This window comes from Choloepus didactylus, chromosome 3, assembly GCF_015220235.1.
Source record: "Choloepus didactylus isolate mChoDid1 chromosome 3, mChoDid1.pri, whole genome shotgun sequence".
In the NCBI taxonomy this organism is placed as follows: Eukaryota; Metazoa; Chordata; class Mammalia; order Pilosa; family Megalonychidae; genus Choloepus; species Choloepus didactylus.
In genome coordinates this window covers 214734270-214754004 of record NC_051309.1, presented here as the reverse complement: position 1 = coordinate 214754004, position 19735 = coordinate 214734270, and the positions used below count along the sequence as shown (strand labels likewise).

General features: G+C 36.8%; 2 protein-coding genes across 3 annotated transcripts in view; one reads left to right on the top strand and one right to left on the bottom strand.

Moving 5' to 3' along the window:
- Positions 1–984: 984 nt before the first annotated feature.
- Positions 985–19735, top strand: part of GTF2E2 (general transcription factor IIE subunit 2) — an 84745-nt gene continuing 65994 nt past the window's right edge. The window contains exons 1-2 of one of the 2 annotated variants that reach the window (XR_005216039.1): positions 985–1213; positions 4185–4354. Coding sequence is in view for 1 of the 2 variants with exons in the window: in XM_037831295.1 (XP_037687223.1) it covers positions 4189–4354 (166 nt within the window). In the remaining variant the exon portion in view is untranslated. The remainder of the gene's footprint in view (positions 1214–4184; positions 4355–19735) is intronic. The other variant, XM_037831295.1, reaches the window with a different exon arrangement.
- On the bottom strand, positions 11101–18973 carry SMIM18 (small integral membrane protein 18). Its single transcript, XM_037831296.1, has 3 exons — positions 18748–18973; positions 12288–12378; positions 11101–11852 (listed from the first exon to the last, which is right to left on the bottom strand). The coding sequence occupies exon 3, from the start codon at positions 11813–11815 to the stop codon at positions 11519–11521; it is 297 nt and encodes a 98-aa protein (XP_037687224.1). The 5' UTR covers positions 11816–11852; positions 12288–12378; positions 18748–18973; the 3' UTR covers positions 11101–11518.

Here is a 19735-nt window from a genome sequence, read left to right as displayed (position 1 = left end):
TTTGGAGATATTAGCCCAGAGTATGCCCTGAGAAGGTAAGCCTAGAGACTTTTGGAGAACGCCATTTTGAAACACAACCTGGGAGCAAGCAGACACCTTCCGAGCTAACAGAGGTTTTCCAGATGCCAATGGCTTTTCTCCAGTGAAGGTATACTCATGTTTATGCCTTGGTTTGGACACTTTTATGGCCTTAGGACTATAACTTTGTAACCAAATAAACCCCCTTTATAAAAGCCAATCCATTTCTAGTGTTTTGCATAATGGCAGCATTAGCAAACCGGGACACACAGGTTAAGTAATTTGAGGAGTAACCAGTATCAAGTAATTAAACAACAGCTACAGAAGGGTTGAGCATTGTCTCGACTGCAGCTCTAGGTTATGAGTGAGAAAAGGACAACCCCAGGAAGTCTGACCTCCAACACACTGCAGGTGTCGGCACGGCCAAGGATCTTTTCCCTTGTAGGTCGCTTGCAAATCCGAAACGCTTTTCTACCGAGTTCAGAGGTGTGGTGGAAAAAGCCCTCGTTGGGAATTCAGGGACTGGGCTCCACTTCAGGATCTGCCTTTGTAGCTGTGCTGTCTTGAGCAAGTCATTTTGTTTCACTTTTAAAAGAGACGGGTGGGATAATTTTCTCTGAAGTTTAGATGCTGGTGACTGGCCATTGAAGTAAAGTCACAAAGCGCCCGGTAGTCAGTTAAAAGATCGCGCTGCCACCCTCCCAGAACACGCTGGAATCGATCCAGTAGCTTCATATTTCCGCAAGGGAAATGTTTCTTCATCTTCCTTTGCGCCCGCCATCCCGCCCCAGCCCCAGCCCCAGGTCCCATCCTTGGCCCCACTCTCCCGTTGCCATGGAGATCGGGACACCCCAGCAAGCTAAGACCCGGCCCTCGGAACCTGTGGCCTGTTCGCGAATGCGCACGCGCGTTCTCGGCCGCGCAGGCGCCGCGGTGACTGTCGGGATTCGGCTCCTAGCAGGCCGATCAGGAAGTGGCGGGCGGAGCCTCTGGCCGCCTAGCAGCGTACCCGCCTCAGTCGCCGCCGCCAGTGCCGAGACCCCGACGAGGCGGGTCAGCGGATGGCCGCGCGCGTGGGCAGGCGGGGGCGCTGACGAGGACCGGAGAGGGGTGGCCGCGCCGGCGTGGGCGGCTGGCCGGAGCGGAGGCGCCCGGAGGCGGCGGCGGGTCGCGGGGGGCGGCCGTCCTGGCTCAGGTAGGGGCGCTGGCGGCCGGGGGAGGGGCGCGAGCCCCCGGCCTGTGTTTTCTCGGGACCGAGGGGGCGAGCGTGTGTTCCACCACCTCCGGGAGGCTGGGCTGCCGTCACCTACTTGAAACTCCTTTAAACAGTGTAACGATTCTTTGGGACCATTGTCCTTTAGGCCGGAGCGTTCATTTAGCAAACTTTTGGGTTGGAAACCGGGAAAATCCGCAGTCGCACGGCTGATTGTGCCTCTTACTGGGCCGCAAGTTTACATGAGAAGCAGGTAAGCGAACCGTGGTGCCCAGACAAATAGGCTGCGATTTAGATACTCGTACACGGACTCACGGACTATTTTTTTAGGCTGGCTTTTGGAGACCTAGTTTGTAATGACTCTTCAACTTTAATTCCCATAGTTGTTTTCCGCAAAGGCGAAAACAGAAACGCTGTGGTGCCTTTTTCGCCCAGCTCCACATTTCTGTCGTTGGAGAGGGAAGCGGTCTCTGGCTCCGCCGGCTGTTCACAGCTGCGTTCTCAGGTGTCAGTGGCACCTCCGAGGCTTAGTCGGGGAAAGAAGCAAACGACAACACTAGAAAGGTTGAAAGAGGTCGGGTGGTGTGGTGGAAAGATCGAGGGCTTTGGAGCCAGAAGATTTTGGTTTAATTTTTGGCTTTTCCGTGTCCATCCGTGGAGGAATAAATACATCAGCTCCATGAACCTGTGTGGTTTTGAGCCGTGGGGTTTTTAAAAAATGTAAAATGGGGGTGGTGATGTGTCCAGCCTACTAGAGATGTAAATCTTAGTGGAAATGTTGAGTAATCCGAGAAGAGGGAAGAAATGGAGAAAAGTTAGGAGGAGCATGCGGTGCGAAAGAAAGACTGAGAAGCTTCTGCTTCAGGTGTCACCCAGGTCGCTTTTGTTTAGAGGCCTTGACTAGCTTTCCAGGTCTGGTGTAAGGAGCGTTTGACCAGGAGTCAGGAGATTCGGATCCTATCTCTTGTTTTGCCGTCTGTGTCACCTTCACCACCCTCTTCCCTTCAGATTTCACATATTAAAAGAGAAATAAGCCTGATACCTTATTATTTCATAGAGTTGTGAGGATCAAATACTGTAAGCATTTAGGTCTTTGTGGACTGTAAGGCTTTATCCAACCGTACGTTAAGATCTTATTAAAAGCCCAGATTTATTACCTGTCTATAGGCAAAACAAACAGGTACAAATCCCTCCTGTTTCAAGAGTTTACTACAATCTGCTTGTTGCCCCTACCATATCACTTGTGAATTCTCATTTCTTGTTCTCTTAGTGACACTTCCCCCCCACCAAAAAAAACAGTCTCCTCCCTTCTTTGCCCCAGTATAGCCACTCTGTTTTTTCTTTCCAGATCCAACGCAAAATAGTATTACTGAAATGATAACATTTATTTGCATAGCATGGAGTTTTACTGTTTAAAAAATCGCGTTCATAAACATTTTCTCATTTTGTCCTTGTAATTGGGCCAGATGTAGCCAGTGTTGGAAGTATCTGCATTTTACTTATGATAAAGTTGGTGGATTGCTTAGGGCCACTTGGCTCTAGTCATTGGGTGGCTCTAGGAATGGGAACTGAGACAAGAGGGCAGGCCTTTGACTTGCGGTGCAGTGCCTAAACTTTTTACTTAACCAGACTTCACTCTGATTGTTCCTTATTGTTGCTTACTTTTTAATTTTTAATATTCCATATCACATTTTATTTATTCGTTGCTTTTTAAGCACCATGCTTAGTGTCTTTATGTTCTCAAATGTAAGCTGCTTGAGGGCAAGGATTTATCTTCCAGACCTTTTAAAGCTTTGGAGCACAGTGCCTCTCAAACAGAAGACATTTAATAAAGGCCTGTGAAACCGGTAATAATAAGGATAGAGCAATTTAATGATTTTTAAAAATTTGTGATTCATTTAACAAATATTTATTTGATCACCTTGTACTTAAAATAAAGCCTTTCAAAGTTTAAGTTGGAGTCTTCTTTCTCCAGGAGCTTCCTGACTTGTGAACACTGGTCTTAGCAGTGTCATACTTGTTCACATAGCTTGAGCTCTTCCTAGACCCTCTATAGGCATCTAGGGAGAGTTCAAACTAGACAGGAATGTTTTTTAAATTCTTGTTGCTTGACCTGTCGTTTCCAGGTTGTTTAAAATTGTAGAATTTTAGAACTGGGAAAAAACTCTGAGGAGGTCATTTAGTCCATGCTCTCTCCAAAGCAGGAATTTTCTGTAGCTGTTTCTGACAGATATTCATCTAGTGTCTTCATCACTTAATGATGGAGAATTCACCAGTTTGTAAGATACACTGTTTCATATATAAGCAGTTCTGATTAACCTCTCTCTCTCTCTTTTTTTTTTTTTTTTTGCAATGGGCCTAAATCTGCCTCCTAATTTCTGCTGCATAGACCTGATGTTTTCTAGTGCAGTGCTGTCCAATAGATATATGTGAGCCGTACATGTAATTGAAAATTTTCTAGTAGCCATATTAATAAAATTTAAAAAAAGGTGAAATTAATTTTACTATTTTATTTAACCCAATATATCTAAAATATTATTTTAACACATAATCAGTGTAAAGTATTTCAGTGATTTTTGTATTCTTTTCTTTGAAATCTGGTGTATATTTTACACTTAGAATTCTTCTCTATTCGGACTAGCTACATTTCAGGTTCTCAGTAGGCACATGTGTTTTAGTGACTACTGCTGTATTGGACAGCACAATTCTAGAGCTTTAAAGAATAAGTTTACCTCTCTTTTCACTGCTAGTGCCCAGCACAGTGCTTGGCACATAATTGGCACTAATTAAATGTTTGTTGCGTGAGTGAATAAGTGAGTAAATACAACAAGTGTTAGAGAACTAATAATAAAAGGTAATTTTGTTTGGGAATTAATTCTTGTTGAGATCTACATATTTGGCATACAGGTTTGAGTGACTTTAATCTGAAAGATACTTGTTTTTGTCTTTGTAGCATTATGGATCCAAGCCTGTTGAGAGAAAGGGAGCTGTTCAAAAAACGAGCTCTTTCCACTCCTGTGGTAGAGAAACGTTCAGTAACTTCTGAATCTTCATCATCATCATCGAAGAAGAAGAAAGCAAAGCTAGAACATGGAGGGTCATCAGGCTCTAAACAAAATTCTGGTTAGTTAAACTGGCTGTTCAGGATGTTTAGTTTTTATTTTTTGGGAAACCATTTAGTCATGGCAAGTACATTTTTCAGGTCAGCATTCATATTGATTGTTAGGCACTGTGTTAAGTTTAAGGGATGGAAAGATAAGAGAATTTTTGCTCTGAATATGCTCATGGTCTTATCTTTTTTTAAAAATTTACATACCATATAGTTCTCTTGTTTTAAGTGCACAGTTAAAAGATTTTTAATAAATTTACAGATTTTTGCAGCCATTACCATGATCCAACTTTACAACATTTCTGTCACCCCAAAAAGATCCCTAGTGCCCTTTGTAGTCATTTCATGTTCTCACCCCCAGCCGAGGTAATCACTGGTATGGTTTCTCTAAATATAGATTTTCCTCTTCTGGACATTTCATATAAATGAAATCATAAAATATGCAGTCTTTTTTGTGTCTGGCTTCTTTCTTTTATATATATATATGTAGCTTTATTGAGGTATAATTTACGTACCATAAAATTCCCCATTTTAAGTGCACAAGTCAATGACTTAGTAAATTCACAGAGTTGTGCAACCATTACTACAATCCAATTTTAAAACATTTCCATCACCCCAAGAAGATCCCTTCCAACCCATTTGCAGTCACTCCTTGCTCTACCTGTCTTAGTTTGCTAGGGTTGCTGTAGCAAAGTACAGTACAGAGTGGCTTAAAACAACAGAAGTTTGTTGTCTCATGGTTCTGGAGGCTAAAAGTCCAAAATCAAGGTGTTGACAGGGCTGTGCTCCCTATGAAACCTGTAGGAGAGAATCCTTCCTTGGCCCTCCCTAGCTTCTGGTGGTTTGCCTATAATCCTTGGTGTTCCTTTGCTTGCAGCACTTCTGATCTATGCCTCAGTTATCACATGGCCTTCTCTCTTAGGTCTCTCTGTCTCCTATCCTTATAAAAACACCAGTTTTAATGGATTAGGGTCCACCTTCATCTGGTTTGACCTCATTTTAACTAATCATATTTTCAAAGACTGGATTTCCAGATAAGGTCACATTCACAGGACTGGGGTGTTAGGACTTGAACACATCTTTTTGGGGAATGTATTAAGCCTAAAACAACTAAGCCCAAAACGAAGACAATTGCTAATCTACTTTGTGTCTCTTTAGTCCTCCCGTTTTGGACATTTCGTATAAATGGAATTATACAATGTGGGGTCTTTAGTTTGCGGCTTCTTTCACTTAGTGTTTTTGAGTTTCATCCATGTAGTAGCATGTAAAGTACTTAGTTCCATTTTATTGCTGAAGAGTATTCCATTGTATGGATATATTGTAATTTGTGTATCCATTTACCAGTTAATGGACATTTGTATTGTTTCCACTTTTTGGGTATTATGAATAGTGCTGCTATGAGCTTTCATGTACAAGTCTTTGTGTGGACATGTTTTTATTTCTCTTGGAGAGATACTTAGGAGTTGAATTGCTCGGTCGTATGGTACATTTATGCTTAACCTTTTAAGAAACTACCGTAATGGCTGCACCATTTTTCATTCTCACCATCAGTGGTGAGAATTAGAACCCCTGTGACGATTCTAAATACATGCTGCCAACCCTTGTCTTTTTGCTCATAGCCATTTTAGTGGATATGAAGTAGTAGTATGGTTTTAATATGCATTTCTGTAATGATTAATGATGTTGATCGTTATTTCGTGTGCTTATAGACCATTTGTATATGGTATACAAATTGGTAAAATACTTATTCAAATATTTTGTTCATTTAAAAAAATTGGGGTATTTGTCATCTTACTGATTTGTAAGAGTTCTTTATATATTCTTGATATGATTCAGGTTATCAGATGTATGGTTTCTAAGCCTGTGTCTTGTCTTTTCACTTTCTTAATGGTGTTTTTTGATGTGCAAAAGTTTTCAATATTGATAAAGACCAGTTTATCATTTTTTTTTCTTTTATCACTTTTATTCTTGGTGTCGTATGTAAGAACTCTTTTGCCTAACCAAAGGTTGTGAAAATTTACTCCTCTATTTCTTAAGAGTTTTACAGTTTTAGCTCTTATGTCTATGATATATTCGAGTTGATTTTTGTGTATGGTTTAATGTAAAGTTCTTAATTCATTTTTTTGTGTGTGGATATTCAGTTGTCCCAGGACCTTTATTGAAAAGACTGTCCTTTCCCTATTGAATTGTGTCAACATCTTTGTTGAATATCAGTTGAACATAAATGAAAGAATTTATTTCTGAATTTCAATTCTGTGTCATTGACCTATATATCTGTCCTTATGCCAGTACCATCCTCTCTTGAGGTAATGTTATATGCTGTAATGTTACACGAAAGTTTTGAAATTGGGAAGTCTAAGTCCTTCAACTTTGTTCTCCTTGTTCAAGATTGTAATGGCTTTTCTGAACCCTTTGCATTACCATATACATTTTAGAATAAGCTTGTCAGTCAACTTTTGCAAAAAAGCCAGCTGGGATTACCTTAGGGGTTGCATTGAGTAAATAAATTTGGGAAGAAGTGTCATCTTAACAATATTAGTTCTCCCAGTCAGTGAACACTGATATCTTTTCATTTATTTAGGTTTTTAATTTCTTTCAGTAATGTTTTATGTGGTTTTTGATGTACAAGCCGTGCATTTGTTTTATTAAATCTGTACTTAAATATTTTATTCTTTCTGATGCTATTGTGAATGAAATTTTCTTAATTAGATTTTGGATTGTTTATTGCTGATGTATAGAAATACAATTGATATTTGTACGTTTATCTTTTTTCTGTGTCCTTTCTGAACATGTTTATTATTTCTACCACTTTTTTTATGTGTGTGGATTCCTTAGGATTTTCTATATACAAGATTATATTATCTGTGAATAAAGACAGTTTTACTTCTTCCTTTCCAATATGGATGCCTTTTATTTATTTTTCTTCCCAGAACCTCTAGTGCAGTGTTGAGTAGAACTAGTACGAGTGGACATCTTTTTCATGTTCTTGATTTTTAGGGGGAAGGCATTCCTTCTTTCAACATGTTAGCTGCAGGTTTTTTTGTAGATGCCCTTTATCAGGTCAAAGTTCGCTTCTATTTCTAATTTGTTGATGGTTTTAAATGTGTTTTGTTTAATGCTTTTTCTGCATCTATTGAGATGATAATGTGATTCTTTGATGCTATTAATATGGTGAATTACATTAATTGATTTTTAGATGTTAGACCAACTTTGCTTTCCTGGAATAAATCCTAGTTGATCATGGTGTATAATCTTTTATATTTGGTGTGGGACTTAGTTTACTATACTAGTATTTTGTTCCGGATTTTTGTTTCTTATGAGGGATATTGCTTTGTAATTTTCTTTTCTTGCAGTCTTTGACATTGGTATCAGAGTAATTCTCGCATCATAGAATGAGTTGGGAAGTGTTCACCTTTCCTCTATTTTCTGGAAGAGTTTGTGAAAGATTGGTATTAATCTTTAAATGTTTGGTAGAATTTACCATTGAAGCCATTTGGGCCTGAACTTTTCTTTGTGGGAAGATTAAATTTCTTCTCATGGGTCTATTTAGATTTTCTATTTCTTTTTAAATTAATTTTGGTTCTTTGTGTCTTTTTGGGAATTTGCCCATTTTATCATCTACCTTGTTTTAAGGTTTTTCAGAGTATTCCTGTAACAGTCCTTTTAATTTCTGTAAGGTAGTAGTGATACCCCCTCTTTCATTCCTGATTTAAGGAATGTATGTCTTTTTTTCCTTGGTCAGTCTAGCTAAAAGTTTGTCAATTTTGCTGATCTTTTCGAAGATTCCACTTTTGGTTTCATTGATTTTTCTGTGTTTTTCTCGTTTTTACTTAATTGATTTCTGTTTAATCTTTATTAGTTCTCCCCCCACCTTTTTTTTTTTTTTTTGCTTGCTTTGAGTTCGTTTTACTCTTAGCCTTTTATCTTTTAAACAACAAAGTCAGTGCATCTTAGTTCACAACAACAGGAATTATTTAGCTTGCTTCAAAATTTAGTGACAGTAATCCTTATTGATGACATCTTGTTTAGATGTCCGTCAAGCTGTTTTAGTAACTGATTTTAAAGCAGAGCTATTCTTTTTTTCCGTTAAAGCAGGCCTATCATTTTTATTTGCCACATAGATTTGATTATTTACCCTTGTTCCAATGAATTTTACATTCAGTGAACTCTTAGTAAACAAAATTTTATGAAGTTTAAGCATTATCACAGAGCCACTCTTCTGGCACTAGTCTCTTTGACCTACTTAACGTTCTTTTCTCATTGTGGTTCTGTCTACACATCATGGGGTGGAAACATCAAGTTCATGAGCACAAACAGCAGATCCCATTCAACAGCAAGAAGAGTAGGGCTTGGCTTATCTTTGATTGTCCAAGAACTCTGTGCTTCTTCCCTGCCCAGATCCTTTTCAGGATCCTTCCCCACCCCCCCCCACCCCCCCAATGTGAAAGGAGCTGAGGGTCAGAGGAAGATTGTGGTATATTGAGATCTCCACAGACTCCCTTAATAAATATCTCTTCAATCCATCCACTTCTCTTCAATTCCAGGGTTATCTCTTAGAATAGTCAGATAGCATAGGCTGTTTGTGATAAAAATCCCCAAATCTCAGTGGCTTAAAAAAAAAGTTTGTTTCTCTTTCATACAGCATGTTTAGTATGTGTGTGCAGAGGACTCAAGAACCCAGCTGGCAGAGTGGCTGTGATTTCAAATATTGGTGGTTTCTAGCCCAGAGGGAAAATATAGCTCTGGAGGATTTTGTCCTGGCAGTTAAATGTGGAGGTCTGGAGGTGACACCCATCATACCCTCTCACAACCCCTTCCAGCCACAAGGGATTCTTAAGTGCCATGTTAACAGGTGCTCAGAAGGAGGAGAGCTGGAAATATCTTGTGAACAACTCTAAAGACTGCTGTTCCACGTTAGTTCAAGACACTATTGTTGGGATGCCAGACTAGCTGCTTACCAGGTCTCTTTTTGGTTTAGTGTTTTTCATGTCCATACTCCATACAGCAGATAGGGTGATTTTTCTAATCATTAATTTGATTGCGTCACTCTGCTTAAGGCTGATCATCATTGCTTTTGAAGTAAAGGCCATCTTTTACTGCAGCCTACCTGCTTTACCTGATCTGCAGCCTACTTACGTCTGATGCCGTATTTCTTGCTGTTCCTTTCTGTACTCTGTCCTAGGGATTCTGATTTGTGGCTCCTCTAATATGCCTTACTCTCTTTTGCCTCTTGTCATTTGCTTCTGTTATTTCCTTTTCCTAGAATATGCTTTCCTCTTTTTCTCTTCCTTTTGGCTGACTTCTGTTCCTCCCTTAGGTTTCAATTTAAAAGTCATATACTCCCCTCTCCAATCAGAATTCAGTGCTTAGCCTATGAATTCTCACCAATTTCTGAAATAGCTCTTATTGTACGCTATTGTAATTGCATGATTACTTGTTTACCACTGTACACTTGGTGCTGGCCTAATCTCTGACACAGTAAGCACTCAGTAAATATTTGTTTAGTAGCTAAATAAATTACAGGGTAAAATGGAAGAAAGTTGATAGTGTACATTATTAGAAAAAATCAAGTTATTAAAGGACCTCTGTGCTTTCTGTTTATGAAAATGTAGTTTTAATTCCATTTTACAATGCCCAGAATACTCCTGGTTACCAAAGTATTTTGTATACCCAAGCTTTACAAGTTTTCTGTAAATTGGTTACATTATTTGCATTTGTTTCTACTCTTAGAAGAAATATACAAAATAAATAATTTGGAAAAAGTAATTTGGGGCTGGTATTTAGCGTTACCTAAATTGAGAACAACAGTTTTATGCTCCTCTCCGTTTACCACATAGTATGTATCATACAAAACATATTCCATCAGTAATGGAGATTAAAAAGAAGTCCTTTACCTATTATTCTTTTATCCACCTCCTGCATACTTTTAACATGCCAGCTATTCTAATTTTCCATAGTTCTTAAAAGTGTACACTCTTAAATCATCTAGAATTATATTAAAAACTTTCTATTCTGAATTTATGTTTCAGTTCATATATCAAATACTTTTCTATCTTGCCATAATTTTCAGTGGCTTTTTAGTAATCTGTTAAGTTGATGTGCCACTTTTTGTTAAAGGCTTAGTTGTTCCCAATATTTTATTATTTTGATTAATGCTGTCCTAAACATCTTCGTACTGTGAGTTGATTGCTTTTGAATTAATTCCCCAGGGTAGATTTCCAGCAGTGGCATTTCTGGCCTAAAGGTAGTATAGGTGTAGTATAATATAGTGGTTAAGAGTATGCTTTGGTTTGCTCATGTAATTTGGATGGTAGCAAAACAGTATTAGGCTCACAGAGTGATATCTATATAGTCCTTGGGATTCCAAGAAATAAAACTGCATATTTCTTAACAGGTGTTGAGTATTCCTTTTCTTTTTTCTTGGTAGTCTTTTCTGCATTGGGTATCTTAGTCCTTTAGAGTGTGAATATGAAAAGTAAAATAAACAAACCCAAGAAATGCAATTTAGGGAGTGTAATAGTAAGTTTTAGTTTGAAAATAGCCTAGACCATGCGTTTCTTTCTAAACAGTAAGCAAATGTAAAAATTTTATGCAGATATACTTGTGACCTTTTGGAGTATTTTGAGACTCTTTTACTAATCCTACATAAAATGCAAGTTGTTAAAAAATGTATGGGTTGTCTTCATTAAATTAGAAAATATTGCTTTTTAATAAATAGGGACTTTATCTATAGTTGGAAATATCTTACTTTGGATTTAGATAGGCATATTAAATAGCATTTTTATTATGAAGACACACGGAGGATAGTACTCTATTTTTTAGTCTACATCAGTTGTTTAGGTATCATTTTAGCATCATTAGCCTTCCTATGTTTTCCAGTTAACCTTTTGCTACTCAATATTGAATTCTAGAAATCTTTTACCCAATTTTTGCAGTACAGTTTTAAACAGTTTGGTAGATGATTCACATTTATAAAGTTTACTGTAGATTTAATGAAATGTATACACGCAGAAAAAAGTGCTTATTTAGCTCCTTTCTTCCCTTCTAGTAGAAACTGTTTAATCATTCAAAGTCAGAAACAGCTTTGTATAACAGTGGGGCCAAAGAAAATTAGTTCCTTTTTACTTAGAAGGGTTTGAAGGCTGCTTTAGAAGATTTTGATCATCTTATGTCGAGTGTTAGACCACTTCAATTTCACGTTTTCTTATATTGTCCATCATACTTCTAAGAGGGTTAGGTTCACTTTTCAAGTCTTTCACAGTTTTGTTTTTTACACAGCAGCAGCAGTCTAGAACTTCATAAAGGAAAGCCAGCACCACTAAAGATACCACAGTAAATATAAATAAAAGCAGAATGACAAAGCAGGCAGTGTTCCAGTTATCGTGGAAAGGGTAAATCTTTTGAACTTGAAAACCAAGGTACTGATAAACAGAGGTAGTGGTTTCATTCCAGTGGTTGGGGCTCAGGGAGGCCATTCTTAGATATTCCACTTCTTGTATTGCTCTTTTGAATCTATAAAAATGTAGAAAATGAATATCTGTAAAAAAAAAAGCTACAGATTTATCAATTCAAATCTCAAATTTAAATACTAAGATTTCGTAGTAAATTTATACGGTTAATGTGAGTCTTCCTTATTTTCCACCAGAATTACTACCTGAATGGTATTTTTGAATTTTTTGTATATCTATGCCAAGGTATTCAGGAAACCATACTATATTATTTTATGTTTATCGTTTGTTAGACAACTGTGTATAGTCTTTTGTTTAAGATTCAAATACAGAAATTAACTGCTAAAGGAAGAGAAGATAAAGGCAGCTGAGTTGGTTTAAAACTTGATAAAAGTAGTGGTCATTGAGCTATTATCTATAAGAAATCTTAGCATTTTGAGGTTGTGTTCTTCAAACTGCCCCTGGAAAAAGCTTTCTTATCCTTGTGGGTCTTTCTCACCTTCTTGGTTCAGTGTATTTCTGCTCCTGTTTCCACTGCTTTAAACTTCTGATGGTGCAATCTGAATCAGGAAATAGTGGCTGAGGGAAAACTAGAGAAAGAAAAGACAAGTAATGACAATTTGTGGAATAGGAATAATACAATTTTAGGTTAAAGTTGCCTGTGAAGAGACCTTAGTCTTGGAATTGTTTGTTATGTATTTGAGAGTCTTAAAGTGACACATGGACACTAATATTTAAAAAGAAACACAAAAATTCAGCTTCCCAAAGATATCAACTATTATTACTCCACTTAACAAGGAAGTTTTAGTATTCTTGCATTAAATTTTGGTCTTATTGACTTGATACTCATTAGATCTTTTATGGGACCATGAAGATTGAAGATTTGACTATGGAACCACAGTAATGAGGAACTAAATGAATTTTTATTATCTCAGTCTTTCAACAATATCTTTTTCATTTTTAAAACTTATAAAATATCTCTACACTAAGAGAAGTTTGGGAATAAGGGAAAAAGTTCCTATTTCAATCACTGTTACCATTTTGTATGTTTCCTTTTAGTCTTTCCTACAGAGTTCAATTTGTTAAGGTTTATTTGAGCACTTACTGTGTACTAAATACTTTTCTAAATGATGGAGCTATAATGTGTGTGAGACATGTTTAACTTAAAGTTTCAGAGAAAGTACAGAAGTGTAAGAGTATAATGAATCCCATGTGTTCATCACACAGCTTCATTTATCAATTCTTGACCAGTCTGTACCTCCGCCCCACTTGCTCCCACTCCCTGGATTATTTTGAAACAAATTTCATCTAGAAATATTTCGGTATGTATCTCTAAAAGCTGAGGACTCGGCTTTAAACATAATCACAATAGCATTTTCATACCAAAAAAGATAAATTAAAATTAAAAAGTGACTAAAAGCAACCCAAAGCCAGAACAATAAATAAAAATTTAAAACTTTGTTGTTTCTAAATTATTGTTTTTTTTAAATTAGATTTTCCTGGCAAATCACTTCACCTCTCTTAACCTTCCACATTTGGAAGGTTAAGTTGATGCTCTGAGACCAGAAGTAAAGCCTTAAATGCATGTTTTCTTTTTTTGGTATTTAAGAATCCTTCAGTTTCATGGTGCTTGGAGATCCTACATCTTGAAATGAGGGACAACAGACTAATGGACAGTAATTGAACAGATTGCTTCTAATAGTTCAGGGACAACATAGGCATGTGAGTAACTTCTCATTACATTACAATATGCAGAAACTATTTCTGGAAACCCAACCTTCCAAAGATACCCTGTTTTATTCTTTGCATTTTCTCTGCAGAGCACAATTCTGGTGATAGCAGGGCTGCTGCGTTGCACATCTCCAGGAAACACCTTTCACATTGTTTTGTGGGGGTGCTGCTGGTGTAGGATACAGTGTAAGTGGTGCCTCTTGGAATGGTGTAACATGGATGTCCTGATAGATTACACATCCCACCTCTGTGTTGATGCTACCTCTGAGCCCAGTCACCGTGCACACAAATAGTGGCTAATAGAAATGTACTCAGATGGAGACAAAAGTTAGGTGCCTTTGGACCCAGCCTTCCTAATAGGCTTAATAGACTAGTGGTTAAGTCGTGTGATCTCCACCATGTAAGGAAGACAGTATCCCCCGGAGTATCTGCCTCCTCCCAGTCACCTAACCCCCACACACAGACAACTCAGACAAATACCTGAAAGTTCAGTCCTTTGAGGTTTCTTAGCATTGTGAAAATGCACGTATTTCTGTGGGGGGTAACACACATTGTTACAGTTATTTTTACTTTAGTGTGAATGAGTCCCCATCCTTTTTGAAAAACAGAGCTAATGGAGAGAGAGGAAGAAGCAAAGGAACTTGGGGAGGCAGGGGCAGTGCCACTTCTGTGGGAAGGTAAACAGCAGTAAGAAGCACCTGGGGGTTTACCTAATAACTTTACCCTGGGCTAACCTGGGACCTTTCTGCATTTATGAAAATATTCCTTCGACTTTCTGTTAAGACTTATCAGGTTTTCAGTTTGATCCCTTTGTTAAATCTGGGAATCTCTTTTGAAGGTGTTTCTTTTAAACCTGGGGAACAATGATAGGAAGGGAGAAGGAGAAGAGTGTAGAGGGAAACAATTTCCACATTATTCCCTTCAAATTAGTTTTATCTACCTTATTAACTAATGTAATATTAATTTAAAATGTTACTTAGCTATTGATTTCAGAAACATCTGCATTATATCTGCATTGTAGCAAACTTTCTTGTGGGTAATACATATACATAATATAAATATACATAAATATATAAATGTAAATATATATCTTATAAAATTTGCCATTTTAACCTTCTTTAAACATTTTTTATTGTGGGATGTATATACAGAAAAGTGATAACTTTCAAACTACAGTGACAAGTGGTTATAGAGCAAATTTCAAAGTATAGTATAGGCATTTTAACCATTTTGAAGTGTACAATTCAGTGGCATTAATTACATTCACAGGGTTGTGCCATGATCATTACCATCTATTACCAAAACAATTTCGTTACCGCTAATAGAAACTTTGTACTCATTAAGCAGTAACTTCCCATTCTCCCTCCCCACAGCCGCTGGTAACCTCTCATCTACTTTCTGTCTCTATGAATTTGTTTATTCTAGATGTTTCATAGTGGGATCACACAATATTTGTCCTTCTGTGTCTGGCTTGTTTCACCTAGCGTGGTAGCAGTTTTAAATACACAAAAATTTAAAAGCTTCACCCATAATCCTATCTCTCTAATCAGACTTTTAGATTTTTTTCTAGAAATTGTCTATATAAATCTATAACTTATATCTGTTTGCAATTATACTGAAGTTTTCCTTTGCATTTAGTAGGCCTTTTTGTTTCTATTGACTTTAAAACTGGGGAGAAGTCATAAACACTAATAATGTATGTTACCATTTTAAAATGAAATTTTAGAATGATTACAGAGTTAGTCTAAGGAACCCAGTGCTCTGTTTATTGTTTCAGGTACAATAAACCTCAATTTAAACTTCAGTGTAATTGAGATTAAATTGTGTCTGTCAATGACCCATTCTTCTGGTTAAGTTAATATAGTATATCCACACAATTGATATTATTCATGAATAACTGTGTAGTAATATGGAAGGATTTTGGGGATATATTAAGTGAAACGACAGTGTGTATATGAAAGGGGGAAATAAAATATATATATTCTGGCTTGTGTCTGCATAAAAATTTGGAATGATATGTATGAAAATAATAACAGTGATTACCTGTGGGTATGGGGGAAGGGAGTCTAGGGGCAGGGATATGAGTAAGACTTCTCGGTCTATACTTTGTTATATTCTTTTGATTTTTGAACCACTTGAATGTGTTACTTAAAACAAAAACAATCTTATTTTAAAAGGAGAAAAAAGTACTTATTCCGTGCCTTTGGCTTTTGAAAGTCTTTTGCTTTAAAATGTGCTGCCTGGATACATTTTCTCCTTTCCCCAGAGTACCTGGGAACATCTGGTGGCCTGACCATGCCCCTTGTGGGCCCTGTCCAGAATCCCTCTGCTTCAAGTCTCTCCTGACCCCTAGTGTCAGAACACCCCGAGAAGAGCCCCTCTCTCACCCTGCATTTGTTGGTGGGAATGGTTCTTTATTTGTGCCTCCCTGTCTTGGAAATTGGCAAGCAACTTGTCAGCCAGCTCAGCAGGGTCACCACGGAGCCACCTGCTGTGTCTGTCAGTCCTGGTGGTCTTGCAGGTTAACTTTGCATAGTGTTCGTTGCCTTTTTGGGTTTTATTGTATGTCAGTACTATAAAGTTTCTGTTTTGAGTTTTGTAACTTTGTAGCATTTTAGGTTATTTGTGTTTGTACTTTGTTGTGTAGAATGAACGAATTTTACTGAATAAACCTAGGATTAGAAAGCAGAAAAAAAAGACTTGTTTTAGATATGTAATATATTTATTGATTTTTCTGGGTTATTTCTGGAAAAGTAAAATTAGAATTAGTAAACATCGTAATTTTGACTAGACTGTATATTTGACTCATGTGTAATGCTTAAAATAATTATGCTTGTAATAATGACTGGATAGCAACGTATGCCATCTCCCAAAAGCCTTTGTAAACTTTGCTGGGTGTGTCTAAGCAAAGAGGTTTTAGATACATGTCAGGTTTATGTTGTAAATGAAGACAATTTGCCACTTGTGAGTATATAGGTAACTGATGAGCAACTCAAAATGTATCTTTGGCTAGCTTGTGGGCTTATCTGGAAAAAGTAAACCCTGTAATATGAAGTAATTTTCCACCTTAAATTTTATGTGGTACTTTCTTCAAAATACAGTAGAGGTCTAATTTTTGTGTGTGTTAAATTTAGGATAAAGACTCTAATAAAGATTTATGTTTGATAGATTAGGCATAATTAGGCATACAGAAAGAAATTTACAATTAGGATTTTCTATTCTGAGGCTATATTTTTGAAATTAAAATGTCAGTCTAACATCAAGCAAATGCTGTAAACGTACCTTATGAAAAATAAAAGGAAATTAGAAAAGTAAATGAACAGTTTGTTGCGCTTTCAGGATCTCCTCCCATCTTCCTCCCCTCCCCCCTTTAAATTTCATTGCAGAAACTAGGAGCTTTAAAAATATATATATATTAAGTTATTGTTATTTTTGCTATATTCCCTTCACCTGTTTTTCCTCCCATTTCAAAAGGCCTATTAGAATCCGTACGGAGATAGCATTTGGAACTGTTTTGGAACGTTGCATTGCTAGATCAGAATAAAATTATGCTTTTGCCTTATTTAAGGGAAAAATACCAACAACCCTGAATTGAATTCTCTAGTGCCTTTAAGCATATCCCTTTGAAATAAGATCATGTAATCATAATAGCCTTTAAATGTGGAGCTTCCATAGTGGAAGCCCTGGAAATCTCTGATGTAGGCCGTGCCTCCATCCAGTTGGATGAATGAGAGCAGTGAGTCTCCATCTGTGCTAACTATAGATATATTACTGGTAAAATGTAGGCTGATTTTAGAGTGCAAAAATAATGTGGGTGGTAGGGGTTTCTGTTCACCATTTACCTGAAATTTTAGCTACAAGTTTAACTGTTTTATTTAACAAAGTTCATTTTATTTTATCTGAGACTTTTTTTTCCTTCTGTGTTTTGTGTAGCAAGCAGAAATGTTTTCTAGGTAATTAACTCCATTGTGCTAAACCTGGAGGGATCTTGTGTATCTAGTTACAGCAGTTTTCAGGCCTTGCAAGGCATACTTTGCCCATGCTCGCTAAATGCTTGCTAAGAAATATAGGGAATTTAAAAAATCCTTTAAAAATTAATACACCTATTGGCAAAGAAAAGGGCAGAAGTTGGATCTTTAGGTCAGGATGTATAGGTAATATCCTGGCACTCTAACATCTACTAAATAACAGTTATTTCATGCTTGAATACTATGAAATTAGAAATTTGATCAGCAATTCATATTAATTTTTTAATAGACATGAAAGATTGCTTTGAGCCCTGAAAGTAATTTTATTACCTGGAGAGGTACCATACCCTCCTCCCATAACCATTTCTTCTTGGGGCATATTTTTTATTTTAAAATGTAGTCGTTAAAAAGACTTAATTTGTGTTTATTTGAGGGTCAGTTTAAGAATAACTTCATATTATATTTAAAAGCTGTGAAAGAAATATTTTTGTGACTTATCAGAAATAAAAAGCTGCTTAAAACAGTTTTCTTTTAATAATAGCATATGTTTATTACAGCAAGATAGACTTCAAAACTTCATTTGAGGAATTATCTTAATTGAATATTAGGAAAAATCTGAAGCTGTATAAATTATCCTTTTGCTTGCAATATAATATAACCCCATTTTATGGTGTTTTTATTTTTATGTAAAAATTACAATCTTGATAATTTCTCTGAATTCTCTACATTTACACTCAAAGTCAAATAAAAACAATTTTGGACTGCTTTTTCCTATTTTTTGAAATACAATGAACTTTCTTGTAATTTTTTTTTACGAGTCAATATAATTTGTACATGGAACCGGAAAGCTTTATAGTCCAGGATTTGCTTTCAGTCTAGATTTTTCTTTAAGAAAAATCCTTTGTTAGGACAGACCAAACTGCTGAAATGAAACAGCATAGCGAAAATCAAATTAGCACATAAGCAGAAAATAACAAATGTTTACGATTTTCTCTGAGGTCTGGATGTACATCAGGTTCATGTAAAATGTCACAGTAATGAATTTTCTATTAAGGCGCAGATGGTAAGGGTTGCTTATCAGATAGTGCAAGGCAGTCTTCATATTTTCATAATAAAATCCCAACAAGCAATGAAAAAATATGCTGCTTTTTTGGGTCTTTAATAGGAAGAAAGCTTTCCATTTGGTTTTCATGGTAAAGTGTTTTCCTATTGCATCATAAGGACATATATTATTGAATAAAAAAGATCATATAAACCTACCTCTTGCCTGAAAGGATGCTGTTGAAGCGATGGTATGGTCTGTTTGTAATGCAGTCTAGTGCACAGCCAAGATGGAGCTTTGCTTCTATTGGTTGAGCCACGGTGCAGCTGACATTTCCTCTATGTTCATTTGCATTAAGTCCTGCCATCCTTAAGTGTAAATCATTCATGAACTGGAATAGAGCTGTCTGGGGCATCAGCTGTCACCTCTTTTTTCTTACCTTATTTTTTTGTCCTTTAGCTACAGTCCTGGATAGGAATTTGTGAGTTACTAACAAGTTTAGGATTCCTCAGTTTTTCACTGTAAAATTGCGAATCCTTCAGTGAATATTTACATGCTAGGGCTAGGAAGGTAATGACGGGAGAGATAGTAACCTAGGAAACAAAGCGTTTAGGCTTACCAGCCTGATATTTCTTACAGGAAGTATGCATGAAATATCATCAGTGAAAATTTGTTTCTCTTCCTTTCCTCTCCTCTCTTCCTCATTTTTTTTTTTTCTTTTAATAGGACTTATTCCATATATAAATCTTGCCCTCTGGAACTGATTATTTCCGTGTAGTAGTTTGATTTAGGAGAAGTCTGAGGGAAAGGTTTAGTTTAGTTTAAAGGGAGAGATTTAGTTTAGGTAGGTATACTACCTACATTAAAAAGCAGTCTGTGAAATTTAAATGGCAAAAGCATCCTCAGTTGGATGTTTAGAGATAGAATGTTTTTATTGATGGTGTATTATTTAAGATTGTGGTCTAAGCGTAACAGAATCAGGGTTTTAAATTATGGGAGTGGCTGTTACAGCAGGGGACCAAGAAAATGCTTGGTATGCCGACTTAAATTTTTAAGATTATAAATAACTTAGCATGTTAGTTTCTGGGGCCATAAAGGGATGCATGGAAATGTTCTTATATTCATTCATGCATGCATGCATTCAACAAATATTGATTGAATGTTTACTTTGCCTGGCCTTGAGTTAAGTGCTAGAGACACAATGGT